The sequence below is a fragment of the Ovis canadensis genome, chromosome 19 (genome assembly GCF_042477335.2).
Source record: "Ovis canadensis isolate MfBH-ARS-UI-01 breed Bighorn chromosome 19, ARS-UI_OviCan_v2, whole genome shotgun sequence".
Classification (NCBI taxonomy): Eukaryota; Metazoa; Chordata; class Mammalia; order Artiodactyla; family Bovidae; genus Ovis; species Ovis canadensis.
The window spans coordinates 73765592-73793285 of NC_091263.1; the positions used below are offsets into that span (position 1 = coordinate 73765592).

Genomic DNA, 27694 nt, shown 5'->3' on the forward strand with positions numbered 1-27694 from the left:
ACACATGAATCATGGATTAACTTTGATCGTATCTTTTACCTTGTTCAGACCAGTTTCAGGGAATTTGGGGAGGTGGGTTTGAGCACGTACAGTTAGGGCATATAAGGTTTTTCACAAAAACTGGTCGGGGTCCTTGGCTAAGAGCGCTGCCTTGGGCCGGGCGGTGTAATAAACCGCACTCCGCCATCTATCTGCACTGTCCTTCTGAGTGACTTTGCTTCCCGCAACGCTTGCCTACAGCCGGATGAGCTCCTGCTTCCTCCGTCTTTTAGAAGCGCTCGTGCGCCCGGGGTCCAGGGAGGCACTGAAGACGCACACGCGCAGAAGCTGGGGCCCGAGGCGGCTCTGAGCCCCCAGGGCCGAGCGTCCGCGCCGCAGCGCTCAGGGGCGACTGCCGCCTCCCGGCCCCCGCTTCCGGGAGAGCGAGTCTGGCCTAGACTGGGGTCTCGCTGCCTTCGAGCACCGGTGATGTCTGGTGCGCGCCGGCTCACACACGGAAGCGATCCAAGTCCCTGGGGCCGCGGAGCTCTAAGGCCCAGGTCGCCCACCGTCTTCCAGCCCTCCTCCCTCCCCTTCTTCCCCGCCAAAGCTAGGCTCCCCGCTAAAAGCACGTCTCCCGTCCTTCCTTCAGACGGGCACGCAGCTCAGAGCTCCGTCAAGCCGCTTCTCGAGGCAGTCAGGAGCGGCGCCAAGTGTCTTCAGGTTTACAGAGAGCTCGGGGGCAGCGTTTTCTAAGCTGGAAGGTAACACGCCGCCCACCCGGCGGCAGCACTTCCCGGGGCGGCGGCGGCGCGCGCCCCGCTTCCGGCGGTGGGGACAGCAGGCGCCGCTCGGCCGGCCGCCCGCGCGCAGGCAGGCGCTCGGCGGGCAGCCCGTTGCCGTGGAGACCGGGTCCTCGGGCGGGCGCCGCCATCTTGGGCGCCGGCCGGCCAATGGGCGGCTGCGCCGTGGCGGACGCGGGGCGCGCGCGGGCGCGCGGGGGGCGGGCGCCCTGCGGCTCAGCTCGGTCCCGGCCATGGAGGCGCCCGCCGCCCGCCTGCTGCCGCTGCCGCCGCCGCCGCTGCTGCTGCTGCTGCTGCTCGCGGCCTGCGCCCCGGCGCCGGGCCGCGCCTCCTCGGACGCGCCGCCGCTGGTCAACGAGGACGTGAAGCGCACGGTGGACCTGAGCAGCCACCTGGCCAAGGTGACGGCCGAGGTGGTCCTGGCGCACGCGGGCAGCGGCTCCTCGCCGCGCGCCGCCTCCTTCCTGCTGGCGCTGGAGCCCGAGCTGGAGGCCCGGCTGGCGCACCTCGGCGTGCAGGTGAGCGGGGCGGCGGGGCGGCGCGGCGGCCGCCCCGGACACGTCAGCAGCGGCCTGCGGCGCGGGCGGCCGGGCCCCGGGCCTGCGGGGGCGCGCGGCCGGAGCGCGGGGACGCGGGGAGCCGCCCCAGGCCACAGCGGTCGGAAACTCGGGTCTCCTGCTTCCAGGGTTGTGCCTCTTTGAAACCGTTGCACACAGAACGCATTTCTTACGGCTGCGAGGAACTCTTGAAAAAAACAGTTCTCTCTTCTTTAAGTTAGTTTAAAAACTCGTGCGAGTCATAGGGTACAGAAGAGGAAAGTCCAGTTCTCTGCCTCCCCCGACCTGTTCTCATTCTGACAGTAAAGCAATAAATGGATCCCCAGTCGGCTGCTTTTCTTCCAGGCATTTCAGTCGTCAGTTTTACGTCCCTCGAGGAGGCAGTGTTGGCTTTGGGCGTAGGGAACATACATATACAGAGGTTTCCCTTTTATTGCTGTTCCCATTAGACAACATGCATTAAGTGGTTACCCAATTATTAGTTGGGAAAATAGTCATTACAGTGTCGTACTTCTGAACTTGGAGCTGTAGAGTTGCCTTTATAGAGATCATGCTTCCGAAATGACTCCTGTTCCCTCTCAGGCCTCCTCCATGATGTAGGACACAGGTTTGCTTCAAGCTTTGTGGAAGGATGGATTAAAACTTCACTTTTATGTGCTGAACTGTTAAGTCCTATTTTATAAAAGCTCCTCCTACCCAGCGAGGTTGCCAGAGTGTGAGACGACTACAGCAGAAGCTATCTGGCCATCATGCCTGCAGAGCCTGCTTCGAACCTGGGTTACTGTACTGGTGTCTTACTGAGAATTTACCTGGTGTTGGGTGTTGTGGTCGGTATTTTAAGGACATTCGCATTTAACTCTCACAACAGCCCTTTGGTGTGTACTCTAACTGCACGTGAGGGCTGGAGTCTGGGGGATGAGTTGTTTAAACCCCTGCCTGCAGTCTTAGGGTAGAGTCAGGCCTTAGGCTAGTTTGTTTCAGACTTCATTTGTGTTCTTCAGCACACCACACTGCCTCTTCTGGCCTAAGTGAGAAGAGGCAGGGTTCTGCAGGAGTATAAAACCTGCGGTCCGGTCACCAGATTTATCCAGAGTCAATTTTTTTTTTTTTTTTGAGTCCAAAAGAGAGGCTTTTTTGTACCTCTGTCTCAGTGGGGGACATAACCGGATGATAAACTTAACCAAGACGATGCATATTTTCCAACAACTGACTGGGAGTCTTGGTGCGGTTGCTTGAAGTTTTTTCAGGGAATTATCTTCACCCTTACATGTAGACTTTCAGAAGCTGGTGGAAGGGACTGTGGGGATCAGTGACTAGGAGCCAGTGTCTCCTTGGCCACCAAAGACATTTTTCCTTTCCTTTGCATCCTATATCTGAAATCTTTTGTCTCTCTATCTTTTCTTAGTTCAGGCAGTGAATCTGATAAATACTTAAAAATGAAGAGGAATAGTTCTTAAGACAAAATCTCCATATAACTGAACGGTGAGAGTTCCTGATAAATAGGAGTATACTAGAATGTTCCCATTGTGATAAGAGTCTAGCCAGAGAAGTGAAATTGGTCGTGTTTATTAGGCTGTTTGACTCCGTTGAGGATGGTCGTATGATAACTTTTAGGCTGTTTGAAATAATACAAATAGCTTTCTCATTATAGCTTTGTATATATACTCTATTGGGGAATCACTGCTGCTGCTGCTAAGTCGCTTCAGTTGCATCCGACTCTGTGCGACCCCGCCTGGTGCAGCCCACCAGGCTTTCCCGCCCCTGGGATTCTCCAGGCAAGAACACTGGAGTGGGTTGCCGTTTCCTTCTCCAGTGCATGAAAGTGAAAAGTGAAAGTGAAGTCGCTAAGTCATCTCTGACTCTTCGCGACCCCATGGACTGCAGCTTACCAGGCTCCTCCGTCCATGGGATTTTCCAGGCCAGAGTACTGGAGTGGGGTGGATCACTGCTTCGGTCCTAAAAGGTGGTCTTAAATTTTTTTCTTTTGGCGGAGTTTGGGTTGGCAAAGATATAGTGGTGGGTGTATAAGTTTTTTCCTTATCACCTGCTCCACAGTCTCATTCGAGATGAGGCCTGCTCTTCCTCAGAAGGACCCTGCAGCCTGCTGGAGCTGGCGTGCTCTTTGTGGTTGTGCATTGGGTTGCGGGGAAGGATCAGGGTGAAGGAGTGTGTCGTGCCGCTTCTTGCGCCACTGTTCATTTCTTTCATGCAAGTAAAGTCAGTTTTCATTACGCATGAGACTTTTCTACTGTAACAATAAATAATGGTGGGTTTTTTTCCCATGCATATGTGAGTGTAAATGAAGAAGAAAATCTCCAGAAAGAAACCTTTCCAGCCTTTATATTTGGGAGTGTGAAGTGTATTTGGAAGTATAATTTTAATTTGAACACATGTATTTTATCATTCAGGAAAATATTATGATCTTGTGGAGCATATTATACAGTTTATTCAGTGCCAAAGTCAGTCTTTTGAAGTGTTCCTATATTTTGGTTAAAACATTGTTACTGAAACCAGAATTCGATTTTCACAAAGTTCTGGCAGCTGGAATTCTTTAATGTGGACATTATCAGGCAGTTAGTTAATTGCTGCCTCAAACTTTAGAGGCCAAAAGACAAAGAATAACTTCGTTTGTCCTGTTGCAGGTGAAGGGAGAGGATGAGGAAGAGAACAATCTGGAAGTAAGAGAAACCAGCATCAAGGGTAAAAGGTAAGGTGACCGTTGGCATGCGTCTGCCCTGCCGCCTCTGGCTGCACGTTGTCTGCAGGCAGCAGCCTTAACAGCGGATGGCCTGGCGCGCGCCCGGCGTGTCGGCTGCCTCAGTCAGCGCGCCTGGCCGCGTCTTCCTGTCGGCCGGCATTCCACTGTGTGGCTCTGCGGTGATGCTTTCTGCACTTACCCTGTTGTCGGACATTTGGGTTGTTTGACACTCTCATAAACAACCTTGAGATGAGCCTGTAGACATTTGTTGTTTTCATTTTGTCTGAGGCTTTTTTGGCCATACTGCATGGCTTGCGGGATCTTCCGTGAGCCGCCGCAGTGGAAGCCCAGAACCTAACCCCTTGGCCATCAGGGAGCTCCCTGAACGTTTGTCTTAAAAGGCTTAAATTAATAGGTTGAAGGTAGTCTCTTAGAGGCAAGTGGTGTTACCTTGGCACAAGATACCGCTGAGACTGTGAGCCGTTCTTTTTCAGTGTCTTGGTCTCTTGTTTCTCCTCATTCTTTCTGCAGCGGGAGATTCTTCACAGTCAAGCTCCCAGTGGCTCTTGATCCTGGGGCCAAGATCTCGGTCATCGTGGAAGCCGTTTATACCCACGTGCTTCAGCCGTACCCAACCCAGATCACCCAGTCGGAGAAGCAGTTCGTGGTGTTTGAGGGGAACCATTACTTCTACTCTCCCTACCCAACCAAGACGCAGACCATGCGTGTGAAGCTCGCCTCCCGGAACGTAGAGAGCTACACCAAGCTGGGGAACCCCACGCGCTCTGAGGACCTCCTGGATTACGGCCCCTTCCGCGACGTCCCTGCCTACAGTCAGGTGGGCCCTTGCAGCACTCGTCTGCTCTGGAGCCCTAGAGGGACCTCGTTGAGAGGCTTGGGTGGGAATCCAGGGCCCTTTGTGAAAGCAATCCCAGGATTTTAACCTGCTGGGAAGTGACTCCGTGGGGCTCACTGCCCTCCTCCTGGGAGTTCAGGTAGAGGCTGCGGCTTGAGGAAGGCTTTTTAGAGGAGGTGGGACTTGGGGCAGAAGCAGACACAGCATCATGGGCAGAGGCGTCGGTGGCTTTCGAGCTCTACCTTAAGGCTTCAGCCAGCCTTTCCCCTTTTTCGCTCTATACTCTCGGTAGATTTTTTAAAAAGTTCTCAAAGCAAAGCATATGGACATTTAAAAATCTCTTGTGGTGTACTTTCAAATGGTTTTTCAAAAAATTTAGCCCATTTGTTATGGCACCAGCAGTACGTGACGGCCAGATTCCGCACACCCTCGTCAGTACTGGCATTAACTGCAGTCACATATGATTAATAATTCAGTTGGATTCTTGAAAATCTAGTCATAGAATGAATGAAGTGGCCAGAGCTGTAAGAGTTGAAATACACCTCATCTTGTCAATTTCTTCGACTTTTGGGAAAGAAAGGTATTCTGTTTTTTTTTCTTCCAGTTTTATCGAGATATAATTGACACACAGCCCTGAGTAAGTTAAAGGCTTACGGTGCAGTGATTTTATTTCCTCATGAAACAGTCATCATAAGGAGCATAGCACACATTTGTCAGCTCATGCAAAGTTAAAGAAACAGCCACCTGTTCAGACTTTGGCTCCAATTGCGGTTCTTTGTTTATAAAGTTGATGGGCGAAGGGCTGTGAAATACAAAAAAAAATTAAGCGGAAGAAACTCTTTTCTTGTGATGAGAACTCTTCAGGCTTACTCTCAAGCTTCGTATGTAACGTACGGCAGTGGTGCTCACGCTTTTCATGCTGTGCGCTGCATCCCGAGGACTTCCTTGTGTCGTGACTGGAATTTGTACCTTCCGACTGCCTTCATCCAATTCCCCTTCCCTCTGCCCCTCCCCTCGCCCCGCCTCTGGGGCCCACAAATCTGGTCTCTTTTTTTTGTGAATTTGTCTTTTGCTTTTTGAAGTTTAGTTGACGTACAACACTTCATTAGTTCCTGTTACGCAACATGGTGATTGAATATTTCTGTGCATTTCTAAATGACCACCACCGAAAGCCCAGCTATGATACGGTACCATGCAGAGACACTGAAGCTGCTGATTCTGCGTCTGGAGTGCTGCCCCCTCAGTGCCCCTCTCCTGTCCCCCATCCCCCAGCCCTCCCTCAGCCCCGTCTCCTCCCCCAGCCCCCCTTCCTCCCTCAGCACCCCCTTCCCCGGCATAACTATATAACTGTTATGTACACGCATGTTAGCTGTATAACAGCGCATTGTCCTAAAAAGTCTCCTCTGTGAGTGTTTCCAGATTACTCTTCTCCAGGAGAGAAAAGTCAGTAATGCTGTGTGTCTTGCTCAGTTTTAAGCTATTTGTTAGCGCACTGGTGACACATGTCTTCACTAGCTCTTGTATTTATTGCTGTTTCCTCATTACTGTTTTTCTTTATTTACAACTTAAGATTTTTAAAGGAGTGTGGAGTTCTGTTTTTAGCCATCCTGGGGCTGAGGTGCCGGCGCCTCCAGTCGGTCTGCCGTGAGCTAGTGTTGATTCCTATTCCCTCAGATCCTTGAGCTCCTTGTTCCTTCCTCTGCAGGACACGTTCAAAGTGCATTCCGAGAACAACAGCCCTTTCCTGACCATCACCAGCATGACCCGCGTCATCGAGGTCTCCCACTGGGGCAACATTGCCGTGGAGGAGAATGTGGACCTCAAGCACTCGGGGGCCGTGCTCAAGGGGCCTTTCTCACGCTACGATTACCAGAGGCAGCCGGACAGTGGGGTCTCCTCCGTCCGCTCGTTTAAGGTGTGGGCTGGTGGGCCCGGACCCTGGTGGACACTGTGACTGTCTAGTCAGGGAGATAACTGGCCCAGCTTCAGGCCCTGGTGGGGAACTAGCAGCACAGCCCTCCCCCCAAAAGAGCCCCGTTCATGTAAGTAGGCCATTTTCTGTTACAGAAAGTGGGAATAATGGAAAAAGAAAGAAAACCAGACCCTGGTATCGCGGACACTTACATGTATTTCTTTTTCCTTATATCGTTTTTAAAAAACATTTGATCGTATACTGTATGCAGTTTTATATCTTTTGTCTTATAAATGAAACCGTAGAAATATGTTCATGTACCTGCATGATACACAAGGGCTCTGAGCAAACAAAGGCCCTGTATTTCCCCTCGATTATCAAAAGATGCTTACGGATTTGGAAGTAAGCAGTTTAAAAGTAAGAAAAAAATCTTTAAAAATCGTAAAAAATACTAGGTGGAGAATCCCCTTTTGTAAAAATAAACCGTAAACCGTCTAGTGATTTGATGTGATTTCTTCCATCTTTAGTTTCCCTTCCTGCAAAACAACTTACAGGTTATTTTTAGCTTTGTACTAAGTCTTTAGCATCTGCAGAGGTATTTATGAGAATCTGGCTGTTTGCCAACCTTGACTGAGAGGCAGATGAGGTGTCTAGAGCTGTGAAGCCTGTTGGGGGAGTTAGGCTTTCCTGAGGTGGCTCACACGGAGATGGTCTCATTACGCCGTGCTGTGCTGAGGGGCTTGGGGCGGGACATCTGTCCTGGGCTCGGTGGTCCTTCTCCGGTCCCTTTCTGGGGTCTCCAAAAAAATGTGCTTGCTCTCTGCAGACCATCCTCCCCGCTGCGGCCCAGGACGTGTACTACCGCGACGAGATCGGCAACGTGTCCACCAGCCACCTGCTCGTCCTGGACGACTCCGTAGAGATGGAGATCCGGCCTCGCTTCCCGCTCTTCGGCGGCTGGAAGACACATTACATCGTCGGCTACAACCTCCCAAGCTACGAGTACCTCTACAACCTGGGTCAGTCTCAGTGACTAGAGGCTGGAGAAGGCACAGGCTGCCTATCTCTTTCCTGCGGGGGTTTCTCCTCGTGTGTGATGATCTGATGGGGGAGCGCGCTCTCGTTCTCGGGAAGGCTGGCAGCGGGAACCCCTCTTCACGGGTGGCTTCCGTCTCTCCAGCACACTGGCAGGTGTCTCTGGAGCCCAGTCTGACACAGGGTGCCCCTTCAGCGAGAGTTGGCTGACGTGTTCTTTCATTAGCGGCGGGCACTCGGTGGTGGCCGTTGTCTCCTCTTGTGGTGCTCAGGGCCTGGGTTCCAGAACTTGCTGGAAAGGTGCACACGAGCCACTCACTGCTGTGTCTGCTCGACCCTTAGGAGACCAGTACGCGCTGAAGATGAGGCTGGTGGACCACGTGTTTGATGAGCAGGTCATAGACTCTCTGACCGTGAAGATCATCCTGCCGGAAGGGGCCAAGTGAGCGTGCCCTCCCTTCCCGCCCCTCCTGGTCCCGCCCTCTTGGTGCCTTGGGGACGCTGGGTTCCAGGGTGCAGAGGAGGGGCTCTTGGCGGTTTAACCTGGAACATCCACAGCAGGCCTGGGTGATGGCCTGAGGCCGACGGGTGCCTACCAGCAGGAAAGAATGCAGAGTTGAGGCAGGCGGGGGGCCTGTGCTGCGCTCCTCGCAGAGGAAAGGACAGTGGAGACAGTCTGTCCTGTCTGGGCTGGGCACACCAGGTTCAGAAGGGCGGGGTCTCATATGGTATATCAGGTTCCATGGTTAATGGACAGAGGAGCTGTCTGTGGCCAATTTAAGCAGAAAACAAGGAATCTGGAAGGGAGAGGGATCTCATCAGAAGACGGCCTCTGCTGAACCAGGATGGGGCGGACAGAGCCCAGCCTCTCCATGAGTCCAGCCGGTGGAAACCAGTGGGCCACCTGCCCTTGGCACGGGGGGCGAAACGTGCCCAGGCAGGCTTTTCTGGCAGTGGGCCCACGGTCTGGGGGCCAGATGGGACCTTAGGAGTAGGACTGGGGCCCTGGGCCTGGGGATCCTCGCTGTGGGGCCAGCTACAGCTGGGGAGTGCGGTTTGTCAGGCTGTCCCACCGGGTCCCCTCCAGGAACATCCAGGTGGACAGCCCCTACGAGATCAGCCGCGCCCCCGACGAGCTGCACTACACCTATCTGGACACGTTCGGCCGCCCGGTCATCGTGGCCCACAAGGAGAACCTGGTGGAGCAGCACATCCAGGACATCGTGGTAGGCGCGCGCGCGGCCCCGAGAGCGGCCGGGCAGGGCACGCCGGGCCCCGAGAGCGGGCGGGGGCGCGCACCCGGCCCCGAGCGCGGCCGCGGGCACACGCGCACGCCAGGGCGGCCCCGCCTGCACCCCGGGAGCGGCCGCGGGCGGGGCGCGCTCGGCCTGGGGAGGCCGCTGCCCCCGGGCTCTGCGTCCCGGCGGCCGCGTGCCAGCAGTGTCCTCCTCCCCAGGTGCACTACACCTTCAACAAGGTGCTCATGCTGCAGGAGCCGCTGCTGGTGGTGGCCGCCTTCTACATCCTGTTCTTCACCGTCATCGTCTACGTCAGGCTAGACTTCTCCATAACGAAGGTACCCGGCCGCCTGCGTGGCGCGCTTGCCCTGCGTCCGTCTGGACGACACGCTGTCGCCGGGGGCCCCACCCCCGCCCCGCCGGTGGCGCCGGCCATCCTTAACCTTGGAGGCCCTCCTCCTGTTGCTGGCGTCACGGGCGCGTGGGGCTGCGGGGGCAGGGTGCCGCCCCGCGGCGAGTGCCGTGGCGTGGGCGGTGGGCAGAGCGCCTCGAGCGAGGCGCCCCGCCGGGCAGGAGGTCGGGGGCGACTGGCCGGACGGAGCGGCGTGCAGACAGCAGGGCCGTGGTTCTGAACAAGGAGCTTGGTCCCCCAGGCTGCCCGGGGTGGGGGTGCGCCGGGCAGCGGCCAGTTAGCCCCGTCACGGGGGAGGGCTGAGTCCAGGTTTTATGATGACATGCCCATTTTTTAAGGTATAAAAACTGCTTATTCTTTCACTAATTAAAAAAATGCTGAGTTTTAAGATAATTCTACATGTAGACGTTTTGTAGGAACAGTAAAAATAAGTCGCATGCCCCCATCATCCAGACGGAGCAGTTAACACTTGGTCCCCATCTGTCTGTAATTTTCTCCCTGGACCATCTGAGGGGGAGCCGCCGCCCTTCCGTGCGTGCTCAGGCGTGTGTGCAGCCTGCGGGCGCCGCCTCGAGTGGCTGGAGCACACAGATCGACCTTGGGAGCATGGTGTCCCGTGATGTGAGCCCTGCACAGACTGCCGCGTGGGCGGCTTCTAGAGCGCGTGGTTTCCATGCTTGAGGCTGTTAGGCCCCTTTAATCTGAAACATCCATAATTAGGTTTCTTGCGATTCTCCCTGAGAATCCCTATTACACGTTTTTGGTGAGAGTGTGATAAACTGGTGCCATGTCTGTGGTGCGTGATGTCAGCAGGCACCTGGTGTCAGCTGGTCCAGGGTTGGTGGTGGTGATTTCTTGGATGACTTGGTGCCTGTCTGGTTTCTTCACCAAAAAGCTACTGTTTTTCTCTGCAATTAATACAGTCTGTTCGAGGCTATGTAAATACTGTATACGTTCACCCGTGAGTTAACAGTATTCCTTATTGGTTCTTGTCTGAGTCTGTTACCAGTTGTGGGGGCCTTTCCCCTTAGCAGTCCGCTGTCCGCTGTGAGGAAAAGCTTCCCGCGTGGCTGGCTGTTTGGATTCAGTGGCCTGTTGGATCACTGTCCGCTGCTCTGTGCAGTAGGCCCGTGCTGAGAGGTTCTGGGGAGTGTGCAGGGCCAGGTCTAAAAGGCTGTGGAGGCCACGGAGCTCGGGCTTCGCCATTAGGCCCTGGAAACACGTGGAGGTGCTGAGCGGGAGGAGACGCAGTAAAGGTCCCCAGAGTCCCCGGCCGAGCCGGGCTCTCGCCTCCCTCAGCACCTCCCGGCCCTGGCGGGGCCCCCTGGCGGTGGCGCCCCTTTGACCCCACCCGTGTCTCCTGCCGGACCTGGATGTGGCCGTCTCCTCATCTCCCGGCCCCGTGCTGCCCACCGCTGAGCCGTCCAGCGCCTGTGTCTGCGAGTGTGCGCCTCTGGCTTCCCGAGAAGATGCTTTTCTGGCTTCACAGCTGGGGCGGGTGCTCCTCGGGAGGTGACGGTCAGACCGGGTCAGGCCCAGATGTCGTCACACACGGTGTCTCTCCCCAGGACCCAGCTGCGGAAGCCAGGATGAAGGTGGCTTGCATCACAGAGCAGGTCTTGACCCTGGTCAACAAGAGACTAGGTCTCTACCGTCACTTTGACGAGACAGTCAACAGGTACAAACAGTCCCGAGACGTGTCCACTCTCAACAGTGGCAGGAAGAGCCTGGAGACGGAGCACAAGGCCTTGACGAGCGAGGTGGCGCTGCTGCAGTCCAGGCTGAAGGCCGAGGGCTCTGACCTGTGCGACAAGGTGAGTGCCCGCCGCCGCCGCGCACCCGGCTTGATGCCGCCTCGGTCCACGTGGCCGACAGCGTGGGACACCCCGGCTCACCGCTGGCTTGGGGGGCGAGCACTCCCACTGAGTTCCCGTGCTGCACGTGCCCCCCGGGGCTGTGAGATCTGGGGTCTCAGGGCCTGCACAGCACTGTCCACGTGGCCGCTGTGGAGCACTGCCCTTCCAGCTGCTTGGGCTGTGCGGAGGAGCACAGACTTTGAATGATGGCTTGAAATCCAGGCTCTGATTCATCCTTTGTGAGCCTGGCAAGTTACCTAACTTGGGTGCCTCAGTTTCCGCATCTCTACATTGGGGGTTGGGGGGAGCTGTTGGGTCCTGGCTGAGCTCGTAGCCGTCGTGGCTGAGCCTGTGAGCGTGTGTGACGTGTGGGAAGCCCGGGGGTAAGGCCGAGAGCCCCCGACCACTGACCCCTCCTGTCGCCCTGAGCTGGTCTCGTCAGCGCCCCTGCCCTTTCTGACCCACTCAGGCGAGTCCTCACATGGGTACTGCCTGTTGGCCTCCCACGGGCGGGGTGCCTGTCTGTCCCGTCTGCTGCTTTCCAGAGCGTAGACTCGTGCCCGGCACCATGGTGCATAGACGCTCGCTGAGTGTCGAGCGAATGTGGCTGTGAAGGCCTCGGCTTGACCCCCGTCAGTGGCGACGCCCGTGGCCTGCCCTGCTCTCGGTGCTCTGCCTGGCGGTCCCTGGCCCAGCTTGGCAGCGGGGGAGGGGGGGGGGGGGACAGATGCTCCTTGAGTGCCTGCGTGTGCCGGCACCGTGTGGGGGCTCACGTGTTGTCACACTTGATGCTCACACTCCACGGCTGGGGCCAGGGGTGGTGAAAGGGCTGGCCCCCCGGGGCCAGAGGCTGAAGGGACAGGGCTCGCGGGGGTGAAGCTGGCCTCTCCCCACAGTGTCCCTGCCTTGGCAGCTGGTGCAGGGACACTCTCGACCCTGCCCTGCTCTTGCCTCGTTCAGGTGAGTGAAATGCAGAGGCTGGACGCGCAGGTCAAGGAGCTGGTCCTGAAGGCGGCGGTGGAGGCCGAGCGGCTGGTGGCCGGCAAGCTCAAGAAAGACACGTACATCGAGAACGAGAAACTCATCTCGGGAAAGCGGCAGGAGCTGGTCAGCAAGATCGACCACATCCTGGACGCCCTGTAGCCCTGCAGAGGGCAGGCTTGGGCGCAAACGGCAAGGCCAGCACAGACCGGCTTCTGGGTTTTGTAAAAGGCTTTCAAGGAAGACAGAAGTCAGGCCCTGCCTCAGGCAACGCAAGAAGCTTCATTTTTGTCCCTAAAGTATCCCTTTAAAACAACAGCAAAACTTAAATGTCATGAAAAACAAAATATCTTTGTGTTTTGAACAAAGAAGTTTTTGAGTTTTGTTTATTCTGAATCCTAGGATATTTTTGGCATCTGTAAGCCCTTGTTTTATAGCCTTATAGTTCCTGATGTGTGGGTATTTTACAAGCGCGTGTGTTTTTTAAAGTGTGTGTGACCTAGTGACAATAAAGTTCGGACTGTGAACTTGGGTTTTGTTGCGCCGAAAAGCTGTCGTAACTTATTTCTTAACTTTGGGGATAGTACTTCATCAGGTGCTTTTTATCCACTAAACAACGGATTTGCAAAAAAAAAAAAAAAGACGGATTTGCTCCTGGGAGCAAGTTTGTGTGGCGAGTATAGGTTACATTTTACATCTGGGAACCCTGATGCCACAAAGGTAAGGTGAGGCCCCGAGTGTGGAGGGGTGTGGAGCACCCGGGGCACGAGTTCTTCTGGCACTAAGGCGACAGCAGTGACGTGACGGCCAGACTCAGTCACAAACTGGCAGGCCCTGCGGGTACACCCGGGAGAGCCCGGGGCCTGCAGGCTGCGGGCTTCACCCCGAGGTCAGGCGAAGGGCAAGCGGAGAGGGAGACACGCTCAGCTTGGACGCCGGCTGAGCGCCCGCTGCCTCCCAGGCACGAGACGCGGGCCCGGCCTCCGCGGGGGCCCCTCGCCCGCCCAGTGGGGTCCCGGCCCTCCTCCCGGGCGTCTTCCGCGAGCCCTGCCGCCGCCGAGCGGGCTGCAGCGACCCCGGCCCGCCTCGGACGGAGGGTCCCCGCGGCCGGCCGTGGGCGGCTTCGCCTCCCGCCTCCCGCCCGCTGAGTTCGGGTCAATCCCTCGCTGCGGAGCAGGAAGAGGAAGAACCGCGGGGCCGGGGCCGAGGGCTCGTGCCGGAGGGCGCCCTCTGCCGGGCCGGCGGGCCGCGCGAGGCCGCCGAGTGCGCAGGCGCAGAGGGCCCGCCGGGGAGCGCGGCCAGGGGAGCCGCGCATGCGCAAGGCCGCACCCGGCCTGGAGGCGAGGGCGCCACCTAGGGGCGCGCGCCGGGAGCGGCCGCCCGGCCTGGACCAGAGGTGCGCCGGGGCGGCGGGCGGCCGGGCTCGTCCATCACCCCGGCGCGGCCCGGCTGAGGCCTGGGCCCGGCCGCCCCAGCTCCGCGCTTCCTCAGCTGCGCGCCGCGGGCCGCCCTGCGCCTCCCTGGCCCTGGCTTCCCTCGTGGCCAGTGGGGCCTGGCGCCCCCTGCTAGGCCAGGGGCGAGGGTGGACTGGGCCGGCCCCGGGTGCCCGGAGAGGTGCCTGGACGAGGACACGTCCACTGGTCGCGGGCAAGCCTCCTCCCTGGGCCTCTGGTGGGGGGCGGGGGCCCCTGGGCCACGGGCGGTCCAGGCCCCCAGGCCAGCCTGCCGTCCGGCCCATCAGCCGGCGCCGCTGTCCGGCCCCGTGGTCCAGCCCGACTCCTCCGTGGCCGGGCCTCGAGCGGGCCCACGGCCGCGGGGGGCCAGCGGAGGGAAAGGGGGCCGAAGAGGCGGGCCGGGTGGCAGCCTCCCCCTCCATTTGTCTTGGAGGCTGACACGGAGAAACCCCAGAGGGCCGAGTGCGCCCTCACAGTTTCACCACAAGTATCCTGGCCGGGCGTCTGGCGCCGCGCTGATAGTGCAGCCCGCCGCAGGCCCGCCGGAAGCGCTGCCAGCGGTTGGGGCCGCGGCCCAGGCAGGAAAGGCCCCCGCGGCCGCCTGCGCCGGCTGCTGCCCGGCCGGTGGGGCCTGAACCTGGGCACCCACCGGTCAGCTGCCTGCATGGCCAGGGAGGCGACTCGGAGGGAAGACGGAACCTGCAGACCGGGCCAGGCCTGAGCCGGGCTAAGGGCGGCCTTCCCTCCCGTGGTGGAGCCCCCGACCCGGCCCTTCACGTTCGCAGCCTCCTTGGGGTCACTGGTCCCATGGTTGCTGCGACAGGCCAGAACCAAGTGCAGGGAAACGTGTGAACAGAGTGCCTGGGTGGGCCGCGGGGAGAGCTGGTGGATGGGGCGTGGTTAGGGGAGCAGTCTCCGTGTCCTGAGGTTCTGCAGGTGCCCGACTCCAGCCCCCTTGTGGCCTTCCATTCAGGAGGTGGAATCCAGGATGATCCATCTTAAGATGAGAAAGACAGGAGCCCCTTTCAATGCTGGAGGTGAAGAAGAAGGTCCCGGGGAGGGAAAGGTTGCCGATCAGGAGAGAAGGGGCCAGTGGAGGGAAGGGTCTTGAACCGCAGGGACTTGAGTGCCGAAGCGGGTTTCACGGGAGATCTCTGAGCACTGGGCTGTGCCTCCCTGCAGCTGCGTGCAGGAAGCCGGTGGAGACCCTGTCCATCCATCTCTCAGTGGTCTTTACTGTGTGTCAGGCAGGGTTTTAGGCACTGGGGACGCAGGAACTAGACAGGACCCTCTGTGACTTTCAGAAGGATGAGAAACTGGAAAATAAATCCTCGTAGGTAGTGCTGAGTGCTCTGAAGGAAATGAAATAGGTGATGTGATCGCCAGAGCTGGCTGCAGGCCTGGGGAGGCTCCCAGGGCTGGCTGGAGGGCTGAGCCAGCCCTGCGGGTCCTGCTGCCTCCGCCCCTGGTGTCTCTCTGCCTCCCCTCCCCCCAGAACCTCCTGCCCCCAAGTCTTCCCGCTGGGTGGCCCCCTGTCCTTGGGCAAGTGCCTTCTCTCTGGGCTTGAAATCTTCCTGCACAGGCCAGCATCTCAGGGTCCTTCCACTCTGGGGTGGATGTTGGACCAGCCTCTGCCGGGAAGGGGGAAGCGCAGGCCTTTGTTTCCCAGACTGTGGGCGGCAGCTGGGTGGTTGGAAGAGGGACCATCAGTCTGCTGGGGTTCCGTCTGGGTTCTGCAAGTCACCTGGGACCTTCCCACCTGTTTCCTGACCCAGACAACAGACCCGATCATGCCCATGTTACGAGCAGGAGTCTGGACAGGCGGCTGTGACTCGTGTGTGTCTGGGGAGGGCGTCGGGGCCCTTTCCGGGCTTGTGGGTTGCAGGTCCCAGCAGAGCTCAACTCAAGGGCCCGTCCCCGCACGCGGCCACTTGGCTCTAGAGCTCACTTGTTAGTGTCTCTTGGGTCACGTTTGGGGTCGATTCTCGATGCCACGGGTACGGTGCACGCGGATGTCATGACCCAGACAACCTCGCCGTGTGTCCCCTGCCTCTGGACACCCCCGCCCAGAGCGCTGGCCCCCGCAGGCCTGTCGGTGCCCACAGAGGGGCTCGCAGGCTCCGCCAGGGTGGCCACAGTGTGCCCCCTTCTCAGGGTGCCCCCCCCTCCGCTTGGTGCAGAGTGTACCTGCTGAGTCCTTACAGCAGACCTGGGGAGGAGGTGTCACTCATTTCCAGGAGAACAGGATCCTGGGAAGGAGAGGCAGCCCTTCTGGGGCCCCGTGTCCATCAGGCGGGTCGGGGGCCAGGCAGGTGGCAGGGACGTGCAGAGCGGCCACCACGAGCTGCCGCCCACCCAGCGCTGGGAGCCGCCTCTGACCTGACCTGGCCCGAGACGTGCCCCCTGTAAAGCCTGGGCTGCGTATCGGGGTGGTCCCCAGAGAGCAGCCGTGCCCAGGAGAGTCTGGGGGTGACTTGGAAACCCTGGTTTGGGTGGGGGGCTCTGACCTGGGCGCATATGAGCCTCGCACTCAGCAGTACAGCATCTCTTTCCAGGTGCTCGTTAGTGGCGAGTGATACCGGCCCTCCACTGGGTGGGGATACAGGCTGTCGCCAGGGCGGGGGCCCGAGGCTGCGAGCTCCAGGCGGGCTGCTGGGCTGCTTTGCTGGCTCCGCCACCGCTCAGCTGCCCTGTGCCTTCACGTCCCCACCTGGGAAATGGGGTAACGCTCACTGCTAACTGAGAGGCACTGTCGGCGTGAGGCTCGGAGGAGCTGGCAGGGTGGGCACTGGCCCGCAGTAAACTCTGGGTGGGGTCTGTTGTAACAGGAACATTTACATGGTCGCGGGGGAGGGGCGGGTGTTAGACGCCCTGTGACTTGGCTGCTGTTTCCCAGGGAGCTGAGCCCCTTGTCTCAGGTGCCAGACTCCCCTGGACGCCCAGCCCCGGAGCCTCGGATCCCACACATGCGATGGGGTGCCCAGGGTTGCTGTGGGGGGCGACACCCGGAGGAGGGGCCCCTCTGCACGACCAGAGCGCGACCCGGCTCCTCGGAGCCCCCTTCTCCCCGGGCCTTGACCTTCGGGCTTCTGTGCGCCTCTCTGCACTGTCCGGGTTTATCAAGAGTCCTGCCAGGTCTGTGCAGCTGGAACCCCCCACCCTGTGTATCTGATGGGTGGGCTCCTCACCGCTCGCCACCCCGCCCTCAGCGAGGCTCTGGGGAGGTTGGTTTGGCCAGAACCCTGCCCGCTGGTGTTTCCTCTTAGTCATTGCCACCCGCTGCCCGCACCTGTAAACCCCCTTCTCCTGGCTGTGCTGAACGCCCCATCTCTTCCCCCATTGCAAGACCCCCCGATGTCGGGGCCTCTGGAATAATTTCTTCTTTAATAGGGGTCCTGGGAGACCATACTTGTGGAGCACACAGCAGGTGCTCATTAAGTGCTGGAATCCCCCTTCACACCCCACCCCCACCCCCACCCCCACCCCCACCCCGCCGCAGGCCAGCCTCCGGGCTCCCGCCGGTTTCCTGTCGTTTTCCCGTGGACGGGTCCTGGAGCTCCGAATGAAGCGACTGCTCTGCCGTCGGGGCCTGATTCTCCCCCGCAAAGTTGGGCGGCTGGGCCCTGACCCCTGAGGGGTGAGCGAGGTTCAGGTTTGCCCCAGAGACCCTCCGAGGCTGGTGGGGACTGCGACCCACGCCCCCCATCACCGCCAGAGGGAGCCCCTGCCTGGGAAATGTTCACACTGCGCAGAGACCGTGCTGTGCCTTCGGGGCTGTGCTCTGGCCCCGCCCGGAAGAGCTCTGTTTTGGGGGGGACGGGGGTTCTACTTACAAGGGCAAAGCAGAGTAGTGCCCGCCCAGCAGGTGAGGGGCTGCCCGCCCGGCCCCCCTCCCGACACTTCGCAGGCCCCCGTCATCTCAGGGCGTCCAGGAGCCGCCGTCCAGGGATCTCTGCAGACCGAGGGAGCTGGCGGTGGAGGAGCTTTAGGATGGGAGCCGGTCCACGGTGGCAGTTACCGCTGGGTGCCTGCTGCTCTGCTCCAGGCAGGGCCTGCGTGGGGACCTGGAGCCTCACACCCCAGGGTCCTGTCTGCTGCCCGGCAGGAAACTGGAGGTTAGGGAGGGTTGCCTCAGGGTCCCACGTGGTGAGTGCAGTTTCCAGTGGGATCCAGGTCACGGCACGTTGCTCAGGCCTCTGCAACGACCAGCGCCTTTGGCCCAGGCTTCCCTGGGAGCCCGCGGGCACCCCGTGGGCAGAGTGCCCGAGGCAGACCCCTGGACTCTGGGTGGCAGCTCTGGGCCAGGTCCTGAGGGGACCTGGGGACATCCTCAGGGGTGGTACCCGCTCTGGAGGTGCCCTGCAGTACCCTGGAGGTTATGGCTCGGCAATGGGACAGGTTGGTCTGGGAGAGGACCTCCATGGGCCCCAGCTGGCACCCCTAACGTGGGACAGGCTCATTCCTCCGTTCCGTCCTTGCTGGTCCCAGGCCCACCCCGCTGACGCCTCTCTCACTGAAACTCTTTCTCTCCTCCAAGGTCCAGCTGAGGTCCAGCCCTCCATAAACTCCGTGAGCCTTATCCAGCAACCGCGGCAGCTGCTGATTTCCCGGGTCCTCGAAGACGCGTCCCTCCCGGTCTGCCTGCAGGAGCTCCTACTCGTTCTCTGAAGCCCAGCCGCAGCGGGCCCCAGGAAGGCTGTGCCCCCTCCTAGGTGAGGGCAGGTGGGCCTCGCCGGCCTCCCGGCCTCTGAACTACAGCATGTCATGGGCAACTGCGCCGGAATTCAGTCATTAAAAGATGCTTCCTGTGTCTCAGAAATCGTGAAAGTAATAATAATACCTGCTCGTGTAAACACTCAAGCACCTGAGAGGTGGAAAGGAAAGTGGATGCTCCCACCTTGCCAGCAGCCCCCGGTTGCCAGCGCCCCTCCCAGAGGAAAACTCCTGAGGCACTTCCTTGCGCTTGCCGCAGGGAACTCTCCTTGCCCGCGTGACGGGCCGCAGTTTCTCGGCTCTGCTGCGATCTGCCTCTGCCCCCTTCCACACCCACCTCCCAGGGCCTGGGGTGGGCTCCACCTTCCGCAGGCGCCCAGGGCTGTTTTGAAGATGCCGCCCCAGCTGGTTTTGCGTTCTTCCAGCGCTGATCAGCCTCGTGTAGCTTGGGCTCTGGTGGATCACCTCATCTTTTCTTGCAGAATGTTACTATCATTATGGAAAGCTAAATTCGTTTTCCACCTTCAAAAGTCAAGAGATGGTCCCCAAAAGACAGGCCAGGGGCTGGGGCTCAGAGCTTCCAGAACAAGGCTGGGAATGCAGCTCAAGAGTGGACTCAGATTTAAAGATGGAAACCCAGTTACCCCGGCGGCAAAGTAGGCCCAGCAGCGGGCCTTCAGCCAAGGACCTCGCAGGCTGGGACAGCCCCGGGCACCTGAGACCCAGTGCTGACTTGGAGGCTCAGGCGTCCACCTGGCCAGCCGCGGGCCGCTTCCAGGCCAAGGGGGTCTCTGGAGTCAGCCCCCAGCCACGCTTTGCACGTGGGGGGGCCGGGGCCCAGTGCTGCGGGTCGGGGAGCTGGGGCCCGCCTTCTCTGGCCAAGGCCCCAGCTAGCTTTCCTTGCCTTGTACGCCCCCCCCCCCACCCCGCCCCAGCAGCCCCTGCTCCACGGTGGGGGGCAGGGGAGGTTGTTGACGATTTGTGCCTTGGTCTCTCTGCCCCGGGCCTCCTGATCAGGTGGTGCTTATCAGGGTTCCGCTCCTGTCAGATGGGCCTTCCGGAGCCCGTGGGCGCGGGCTGGGGGGGCGGCGGGAGCCCCCCCGAGGGCCTGGAGGCTGCCTCACGTCCCTGGCCTTCGCGTGCCCTGCCCCCACCCCGCCCCCATGGGCCGCCCCCTTTACCACATCAGGATACAGAACATTGCATGAATTCCGGTCTCAATGGAATTATTTCAGAATTCTGGTCAACCGCAAACTCGGGGTGTTTCACAAACTGTCCATCACTGCCGTGTGGTGGGCAGAGCCGGGCCCGGGGCCGTAACGGATGCAGGAGGCCGGCCACCTTCCGGGGGCGCTCCCGGGCCTGTGGGCAGGTGCCCCCCGTGTCTGCCGGGGGCTCAGGCCCAGGGTGGGGGCGCAGGAGCGGTGGCTGGGGCCAGGCCCCGGGAGGGGAAGGGTGGATGGGGTGGGGGGAGCAGCCAGATTGAGGGTCCACTCGGGGGTCCACCCCTGCCGTGGTGGGACCCGGGCCAGGCCCACGTGTGTCTCCCTTGCCCCTGGGGCCATGGAGACAGGGCTGTAAGGCTCGCTCCCCCAGCTCAGCCATCGGGAGTCCTTTCAGCTCTTGAGGAAAGTCTCGGAGACGCGCCTGTGAAGGGCCTGCCCCGACGCCGAGGGCTTGCTCGAGGGCTCCCAGCTGCAGGGGGAGCGGCTGTCACCCAGCGTCAGTAACAGCCGTGCTCCTGACGGCGGAGGCCATACCTACAGCTGGGGGCCCCGGGGAGACCTCGCTGCAGGGACAGATGTCCGTGGTGGTCACTCGGGGGTTCACGCCGGGCAGCGAGGCCCACCACGCTCAGGCCGCCCGTCCACCTAGCAACAAGGCCCGGGAGAGGGAATGTCAAGTGATGGGCACCAGGCGGCAGGCCATGGGACCCCTTCTGCCTCCTGCTCCCAGGCCCTCTGATGGGCCTCCAGCCTGGACCTTGGGGGGACAGGGCCTGCGGGGGGCCACGTGACCGAGGTGTGGGCCGCGGTGTGGGCCGCGGTCTGCGAGGGCCGCCTTGGGGCCCAGCTGGCCCCGCGCAGGGCGCTGGCCGGAGGGGTGGAGGCAGCCCTATAGTCAGGGAGGTCCCGGCAGGCCCAGGCAGGGCCTCGTGGCCCACTCTCCTTTCCACTGTCTTTTCTCCCTTCCCCCCTGTGGATGACCACCCCCCGACCCCCGGCCCCCACTCTGCGTGCTCTCCTGTGGGCTCAGATCCACGGCCCCCCATCTTTCCACAAACAGCAGAGCGGACACAGCCCACTGTCTGCAGCCTCTGGCCCCTTCCCTTTATTTTGGAGAAAACGGGAATGTCAGTTATATATAGATAGAGTTTTTTTCCAAAACAAACAACTGCGACTTTCCATTGAAGTATAGTTGGTTTACAATGTTGTATTAGGGTCAAGTGGACAGCAAAGTGACTCAGCTGTAAATATACAGATGCATCGTTCTTCCGGCTGTAGGTTCTCTCCTGCTGTAGGTTATGAGATGCTGACTCTAGTCCCCATCTTTGCTGTCCATTTTGTGCATGTGCGTCTCTTAACACCACGCTCCTGAATCACCCTCTCCCGCCTTTCGCCTTTGGAAGCATGCTTGGTTCCCTGTTTGTGGGTCTGTTTCTGTTTTGTGAGTGAGTCCGTTTGCATCATAAGCTAGATCCTGCGTAAAAGTGACATCGTCTGATGTCTGTCTTTCTCTGTCTGACCTGCTTTGCTCCGTTATGAAAACCACTGGGTCTCTGGACACAGACTGCTTCCATGTCCAAGTGCTGTGAACGCTGGGTTGCGTGTATCTTTTTGAATGAGTTCTCCAGACGTGCCCCGGAGTGGGATTGCTGGACCATAAATAGTTCTGTTTGCAGTTTTCCGGGGAACCTGCTCCCTCTTCTCCACAGTGGCTGCACTGGCCTGTACTCCCAGCAGCCACGTAGGCGGGCTCCCTTTCCCCACACCCTCTCGGCGTGTTTGGTTTGTGGGCTCTCTGATGACGGCCGTTCTGACGACGGGGTGTGGGGAACCTCACTGCACTTTGGGTGTGTGGTCCTTGTCACCCAGGCCTTTCCTCCTCGGCCATGACCCGCAGCCGCAGCTGAGAGCCGTGGTGTTCCCGGGTGAGCTGCTTTTGTGCCGCCCTGGGCCGGAATGTGGGCCGCCTGTCCTGGGAGGGACGCGGATGACGGCACAGCTGCTGTTTGCACCGTGAGGGCAGCGGAGAAGGGCTTGCTGAGAGCTGCGTCTCCACCTTTGTTAACTCATTCGATGGTGCGGCAGCCTCGCGAGGTTGGTACTATTGCTGTGCCCCTTGGACAGTAAGGGAGCCGGGCCAGAGAGGTCCCCGAGCTCCTGGACACTCGCAGCTGGGAGTGAAGGGGGGCGGCGCCCAGGCTGTCCAGCTCGGAGACCCGCCCTGCGGACCTTGGGTGGCCTGGAGTCCTTCAGTCACATCAGGCCATGAGCTGGCATCGATTTAGTCCGAGTTATCAAACTAATGTAACATTACAGAAAGTTCTCAAGGACACAGGAATACAATGAATAAAAATCTTTGCCTGCTAAACTACATGCCTGCCGCCGCCACTGGACGTGATTTCGCCCAGTGGACGTTTTCCTGAATGTACCTTCCCATCTCTGCCCTCCCTCCCTCCTTCTCTCCTTTTCTTTTTATGACTTTCCGAGGCTAGATTTCCAGAAATCGGTGAGCATGGCAAGGGGGATAAGTTAAAAAATTCGTAAACGGTTCCCGGCAGCGCGTGTGTGAAGCCCAGCCTTGAGCGAGGGGATCCCCATTGGCGGAGGCTGCGTGTGGGAGTCGCCGATCAGAAGCCGGATCTTAGACGGCTCTTCCGAGGCGGGTGGGAAATGCCGGGCTCCCAGGCGCCCTTATCGCCGTGGTCATCCACATCGCGTTATCTGAGGCCCCTTCAGGAAGCGCGAGGCCGGGCAGAGACGCGGCCAGAGTCAGCCTTGCCCCGGGGGACTTCTCGTGAGTCAGAGGCTCCCACGGAGGGCGAGGGCGGCCCACAGAGGGCGGGCGGCCCGAGCGAACGGGCGGGGCCGGGGCCGAGCCGGGGCCTCTGCTGGCTCAGCTGTGCGGGTGCTGGGCCCCCGGAGCTGCCGACGGGGCCCTGCGATGCGCCGCGCACCGCCCGGGCGACCTGGCGAGGCGGCCCTGGCCGAGCTGGCGATGCACGTGGCGAGCAGGGCAGCGCGCGCGCAGGTGGACGCCACGTGTGCAAGTAACACCCACGGTCCCTCGGGTGCCTTTCTGGTCCCCACCTTTCGATCGCGCACCAAGAGCCGTGTCTCCGCCGCAGGGAGAGCAGCAGCGCACAGGCCTTCAGGCCTCAGAGAGCAGCTCAGCTCCGGAGCCGTGACAGTGGGGAGCGGCGGGGACCTGCGCCCGCGGAGCGGCCGACCGAAGCCGCCGCCCCAGAGAGGCCTCTGCCCCAAAGGCACCTGCTGGGCACCTTTCAGGCGGTCGGCTGTGTCTTCCTGGGCATTTCCTCCTTAAACGGAAGGGGCTCCGGGAAATGGTGGGAGGGACGCCCTCACAAGCTACAGCATCCTGCTCCTTCGATTCGGTTTTCTGAAGGCAAGAAAAGACGTGAATATTCTCGATGCGCCCTGGACACCCTGTTACCAGCTTTCATTGACTCGCGAATCTGTATCTCAGCGTCTCTCCACGGAGAGCTGTTTTATTCCCTTCCGTTTAAAATCTGAGTATATTTTAAAAGGTAACACATTTTGGTGACCTGAGATTCAGAGGGCACAGACGGGCACGCGGTGGGACCCCCGCTCCCACTGCCTCCCCTGGTTGCAGTCCATAGACACAGCCGGCGGCTCGGACCCTAGCGAGTTCTAGTCGTGGCTCTCCCACGTGTGAGCATTTGTGTGCGGAGGTCTTCTCTTCAAATTGGGATGTAACTGACATGCAATGGTATGTTCATCCAAGGCGTAGGACGTGATGGTACCATACCCGTGTACATAATGAAATGATTGGGCAGGAAGGCTAATGAACACCCATCACTGCACATACTTAACAACATTTGTTGGGACCTTCTTTTTTTTAGTTTTTTATGATTTTTCGGTCACACCTCATGGCATGTGAGATCTTAGTTCCCCAACCGGGGACTGAACCCACACGGCTTGCAGTGAAAGCGCAGTGTTGGCCGCCGGGCCGCCAGGGGAGTCCCTCTTGGGAGGATCTTCTCTGAGCTCTACAGTCCGAGCAGCCTAGCAGCATGCAGCGCAGCGTTGTTAAATACCTCTGGTCACTGTCTTCTGTGCTTTCCTCGTGGCTCAGACGGTAAAGAACCTGCCTGGCACACAGGAGACCCGGGTTCGACCCCTGCATCAGAAAAATCCCCTGGAGTAGGAAACGGCAACCCACTTCAGTACTCTTGCTTGGAAAATCCCATGGACAGAGGAGGCTGGCAGGCTTCAGTCCACGGCACTGGAAAGAGTCGGACGCGACTGAGCGGGCGACACTTTCAGTCTCGTAGACAGTGTGTCTCTGTTGTGATCCCAGGGCTCATTTATTTTTATTTCCCTTTAACTGGGCATTTGTCCCTTTTGACCTCCTTCACCCGCTTTCCCCACCCTCCCACCCCTCGCCTCTGGCAACCACCAGTCTCTGTTTCCACGAGTTCAGGGTTCTTTCTTTGCTGTAACGTTTTCCGTGTACGCGAGGTGGTACGGTATTTTTCCTTCTTTCTCTGACTCATCTCACTTAGCAGTTTGCCCTCTGGTTCCATCCGTGTTGCTGCAAATGGTGGGATTTCCTTCTCTCTCTCTCTTTTTTTGGCTGAATTGTATCTCTGTCCCCCTGCTTCTTATACCGAGGTCCTGCATCTTGATTTTTTCTCTTGAACCGTGTCTCTTGCAGACCCACCGATAACGAGCTTCTCCCCTTCCCAGCTGTGTCGCGCTCCATCGTGACGCGGGCACCGTCCCTCGCCTCTGTTGTTTGCATCTGTCTACGCTGACCCCTGTGTCCGTACGTGTCCCAGAGGAGATCAGAGCCTTGAGGGTGGGGTGCTGGGCGACAGCACCGGGGAAGCGCTGGGGGCACGCGGAGGTCAGGTGCCTGGAGCGCTGGGGTCTCTGCCCCCTTGTCCCGGGGTCGGAGGGGGCGTCAGCGTGCTTCCTGCCTGTGACATCTGCAGGTTGGTGACTCAGATGCTCCTAGCGTTTATCTGACTTCCTTTCTGAGCTTCACTTGTTCCAGCTCCTCCTCCTTGCATCCTTCCCCTCGGGGATTGGCCCCCAACCTGAGAGCCCGTGAGGACCTCCAGGTGCTAATGAGTTGACAAAGTCGTCCCAGAGCGGGACTGTCAGAGTTCAGGCCCCTTGCTGGGTTTGCTTCTGGGCCTCTGGGGGCTGAGGACACTTGGCTAAGATCTCCGCCTTGAGATCTCGTGATGGGGGCTGGGGGCCGCCCCTGTTCCTCCTGGGGCGGTGCAGATAGAGCCGCGGTTCTGCTGTGACAGTTGACGGGCGTGCGCGAAACTGGCAACAACTCAGGCCCGAAGAGACAGCTGGACTCCAGCCCGGAGTTACGCTTACCTCCTCGATTATTTTTGGCGATGTGGGTTTTGAGAAGGGAAATCAAATGCCAACAATTTCATGGGCGTCCCGAAAGCAGCCTGTTCTGTCGAGTCAGGGAATATTTAAGTGAGGGTTCTTCCAGGGGCCCTGGTCCCCGACTCAGGCCTCGGGGAATGGTTTGAATTTGGGTTCTGGTTTATGTCCAGGGTGCAGGGCATGGGGGGAACGTAGCGGGCCCTGACCCTTGCACTTGGTTACAGGCCCTTTAGGGTCTGACCCGTGGAAGCACCAGGGGTGACGGCCTTCCACGAGGCCCCAGTGACAAGGGCCGGCTGGCGGGGCACCTGGACGAGGCCCAGAGCAGCTGCAGACGGCCCCCTAGGGGCAGCAGAGGGCGGTGCCTCCAGGCCTGGTCGGCCCGCTCTGGGGTCCAGTCCAGGGCCCTCTCCAGGGTCCGCTCCCCAGCCCACTTCAGCGTCCTGTCCGGGGCCCACTCCAAGGTCCTCTCCAGGGTCCAGTCCAGTGTCCTGGCAGAGGATAGTCCCTGTGGTTCCATCTCCAGGACATCCCAGCCTCGTGGACAAAGGCCTCACATGGACCCTGCGTCCCGCCAGGCCTCCCTCGTGCCCCTCGGGCTGTCCCCAAGGGTTCCCCCATCCGCCACCCTCTGACCCCCCACCTCCACCCCTGGCCACACACACACATTCAGCCTTTTCCTCCGAGGGAGGAAGCCGGTCCCTCCCGGTGAGGACTAAGCTTTCCTTCACGGGCCCCTCCCCAGAGGAGCCACGGGGCACGGGGAGGGTGGGGGTCCCACAGATACGGCATGTGGGTGGGTCTCAGCCTCAGACCCTCAACATTTTCCGTGAAAGAGGTTAAACACCAAGAGGGTGAGAAGACAAGCTGCAGACCGAGAGAATCTTCGCAAAAGACGCATCTGATCAAGGACGGCTGTCTAGACTCTGCAGAGAGCTCTCGATTCCAGGACAGCTGCCTAAACTATACAGAGAGCTCTCGATTCCAGGACGGCTGCCTCAACTGTACAGAGAGCTCTCGATTCCAGGACGGCTGCCTCAACTGTACAGAGAGCTCTCGATTCCAGGACGGCTGCCTCAACTATACAGAGAGCTCTCGATTCCAGGACGGCTGCCTCAACTATACAGAGAGCTCTCGATTCCAGGACGGCTGCCTCAACTATACAGAGAGCTCTCGATTCCAGGACGGCTGCCTCAACTATACAGAGAGCTCCGATGGGAAGCGAACGACCCGGCTGTCCAGACCCAAGAGCCTGGACAGTCAGTTCTCCAAAGAAGATGGACAGAGGGCAGATAAGCCCACGGAAAGACGCGGCACCTCGTGTGTCTTCAGGGAAATGCAAACGGGAACAAGGAGGCCCCACGGCACACCTGTCAGAATCCGGACACGGACAACACCCCAGGCTGCCGAGCGGGGGGCAACAGGCACTCACACCCGCTGCTCGCAGGGAGGCAGGTTGCTGCAGCCACTTTGAAAGCAAGCTTGGCAGATTCTTACAAAACGGAACTGACTCTGACCGTACGGTCCAGCAATCATGCTCCCTGGTCTGCGCCCAAAGGAGCTGCAAGCTTATGTCCTCAGAACCCTCGCACAGGAAGGTTTATCTGCAGTTACGGAAGTCGCCTAGACGGCCTTCATCGAGGGAAGGAGTAACGTGCGCACGGGGATCATTCTCGCTAAACCAGAGGGGAGTGTATGTTACAGCTGAGGGACGTACTGCTTCGGCGGAAGAAGCCAATCGGAGAAGGCTACCCACTGTGTGCTTTCAACTGTTATTTCATTCTGGAAAAGGGAAAATTGTGGAGACAGCGGAAAAGGTGAGGAGTCACCGGGCGTGGGGGGTGGGCGTGGAGGGAGTGATGAGCAGGTGGAGCCCGGAGGAATTTCGGGACGTTCGCGCTCTGTGCGATGCAGTGATGGTGAATGCGTGTCCTTGTGCTCTTGTTATTTATTAACGTCCCAGGGTCTGCATCACCGAGAGGGAGCCCTCCTGGAACCTGTGCACTCCGGGCGCCTACGCTGTGTCCTTCCGGGTTCATCACTTGTAACAAAGCCTCGTCATTCGGGGTGGGGGGACACTGATCACGGGGGGCGCTGTGAGTGTGGCAAGGGAAGGAGTGTGTGGAAACAAGTACATACCACTCGTTTTTGCTGTGAATCTCAAACTGCTTGAAATACAGGGTGGTTTAAAAATTAAAAACAGGAAAAGAAACCACAAGATTGAACACAATGGCAGAAAACCCCCGACGGGGCTGCAAGGAGATGGTGCTCCTCCCTGGGGTGTGACTTTGTGCCTCTCAGCGGCCCCCTCTCCCCTAGAGCCTCTCCGGGCTAAGACACGCCTGCGCGCGTGCACCTCGGCCCTCAGCCTCTCTGGGCTAATATACGCCTTCGCGCGTGCACCTCGGCCCTCAGCCTCTCTGGGCTAATATACGCCTTCGCGCGTGCACCTCGGCACTCAGCCTCTCCAGGCTAAGACACGCCTGCGCCCGTACATCTCATTGCTTCCATGAGTATCCATCCCCGGTAGCGTATTTTAGTTGGTTTCCCAACAGCTCTAGCTTTGTTACTCTAAAGCCC

General features: G+C 59.4%; 1 protein-coding gene across 1 annotated transcript; it reads left to right on the top strand.

The window, feature by feature from the left end:
• The first annotated feature begins 494 nt into the window (after positions 1–494).
• Positions 495–12859, top strand: RPN1 (ribophorin I). The gene is made up of 11 exons (XM_069561236.1): positions 495–539; positions 632–1300; positions 3982–4046; positions 4569–4875; positions 6599–6808; positions 7632–7824; positions 8183–8282; positions 8928–9066; positions 9297–9416; positions 11059–11304; positions 12307–12859. The coding sequence occupies exons 2-11, from the start codon at positions 1016–1018 to the stop codon at positions 12487–12489; spliced, it is 1848 nt and encodes a 615-aa protein (XP_069417337.1). The 5' UTR covers positions 495–539; positions 632–1015; the 3' UTR covers positions 12490–12859.
• Positions 12860–27694: the final 14835 nt, after the last annotated feature.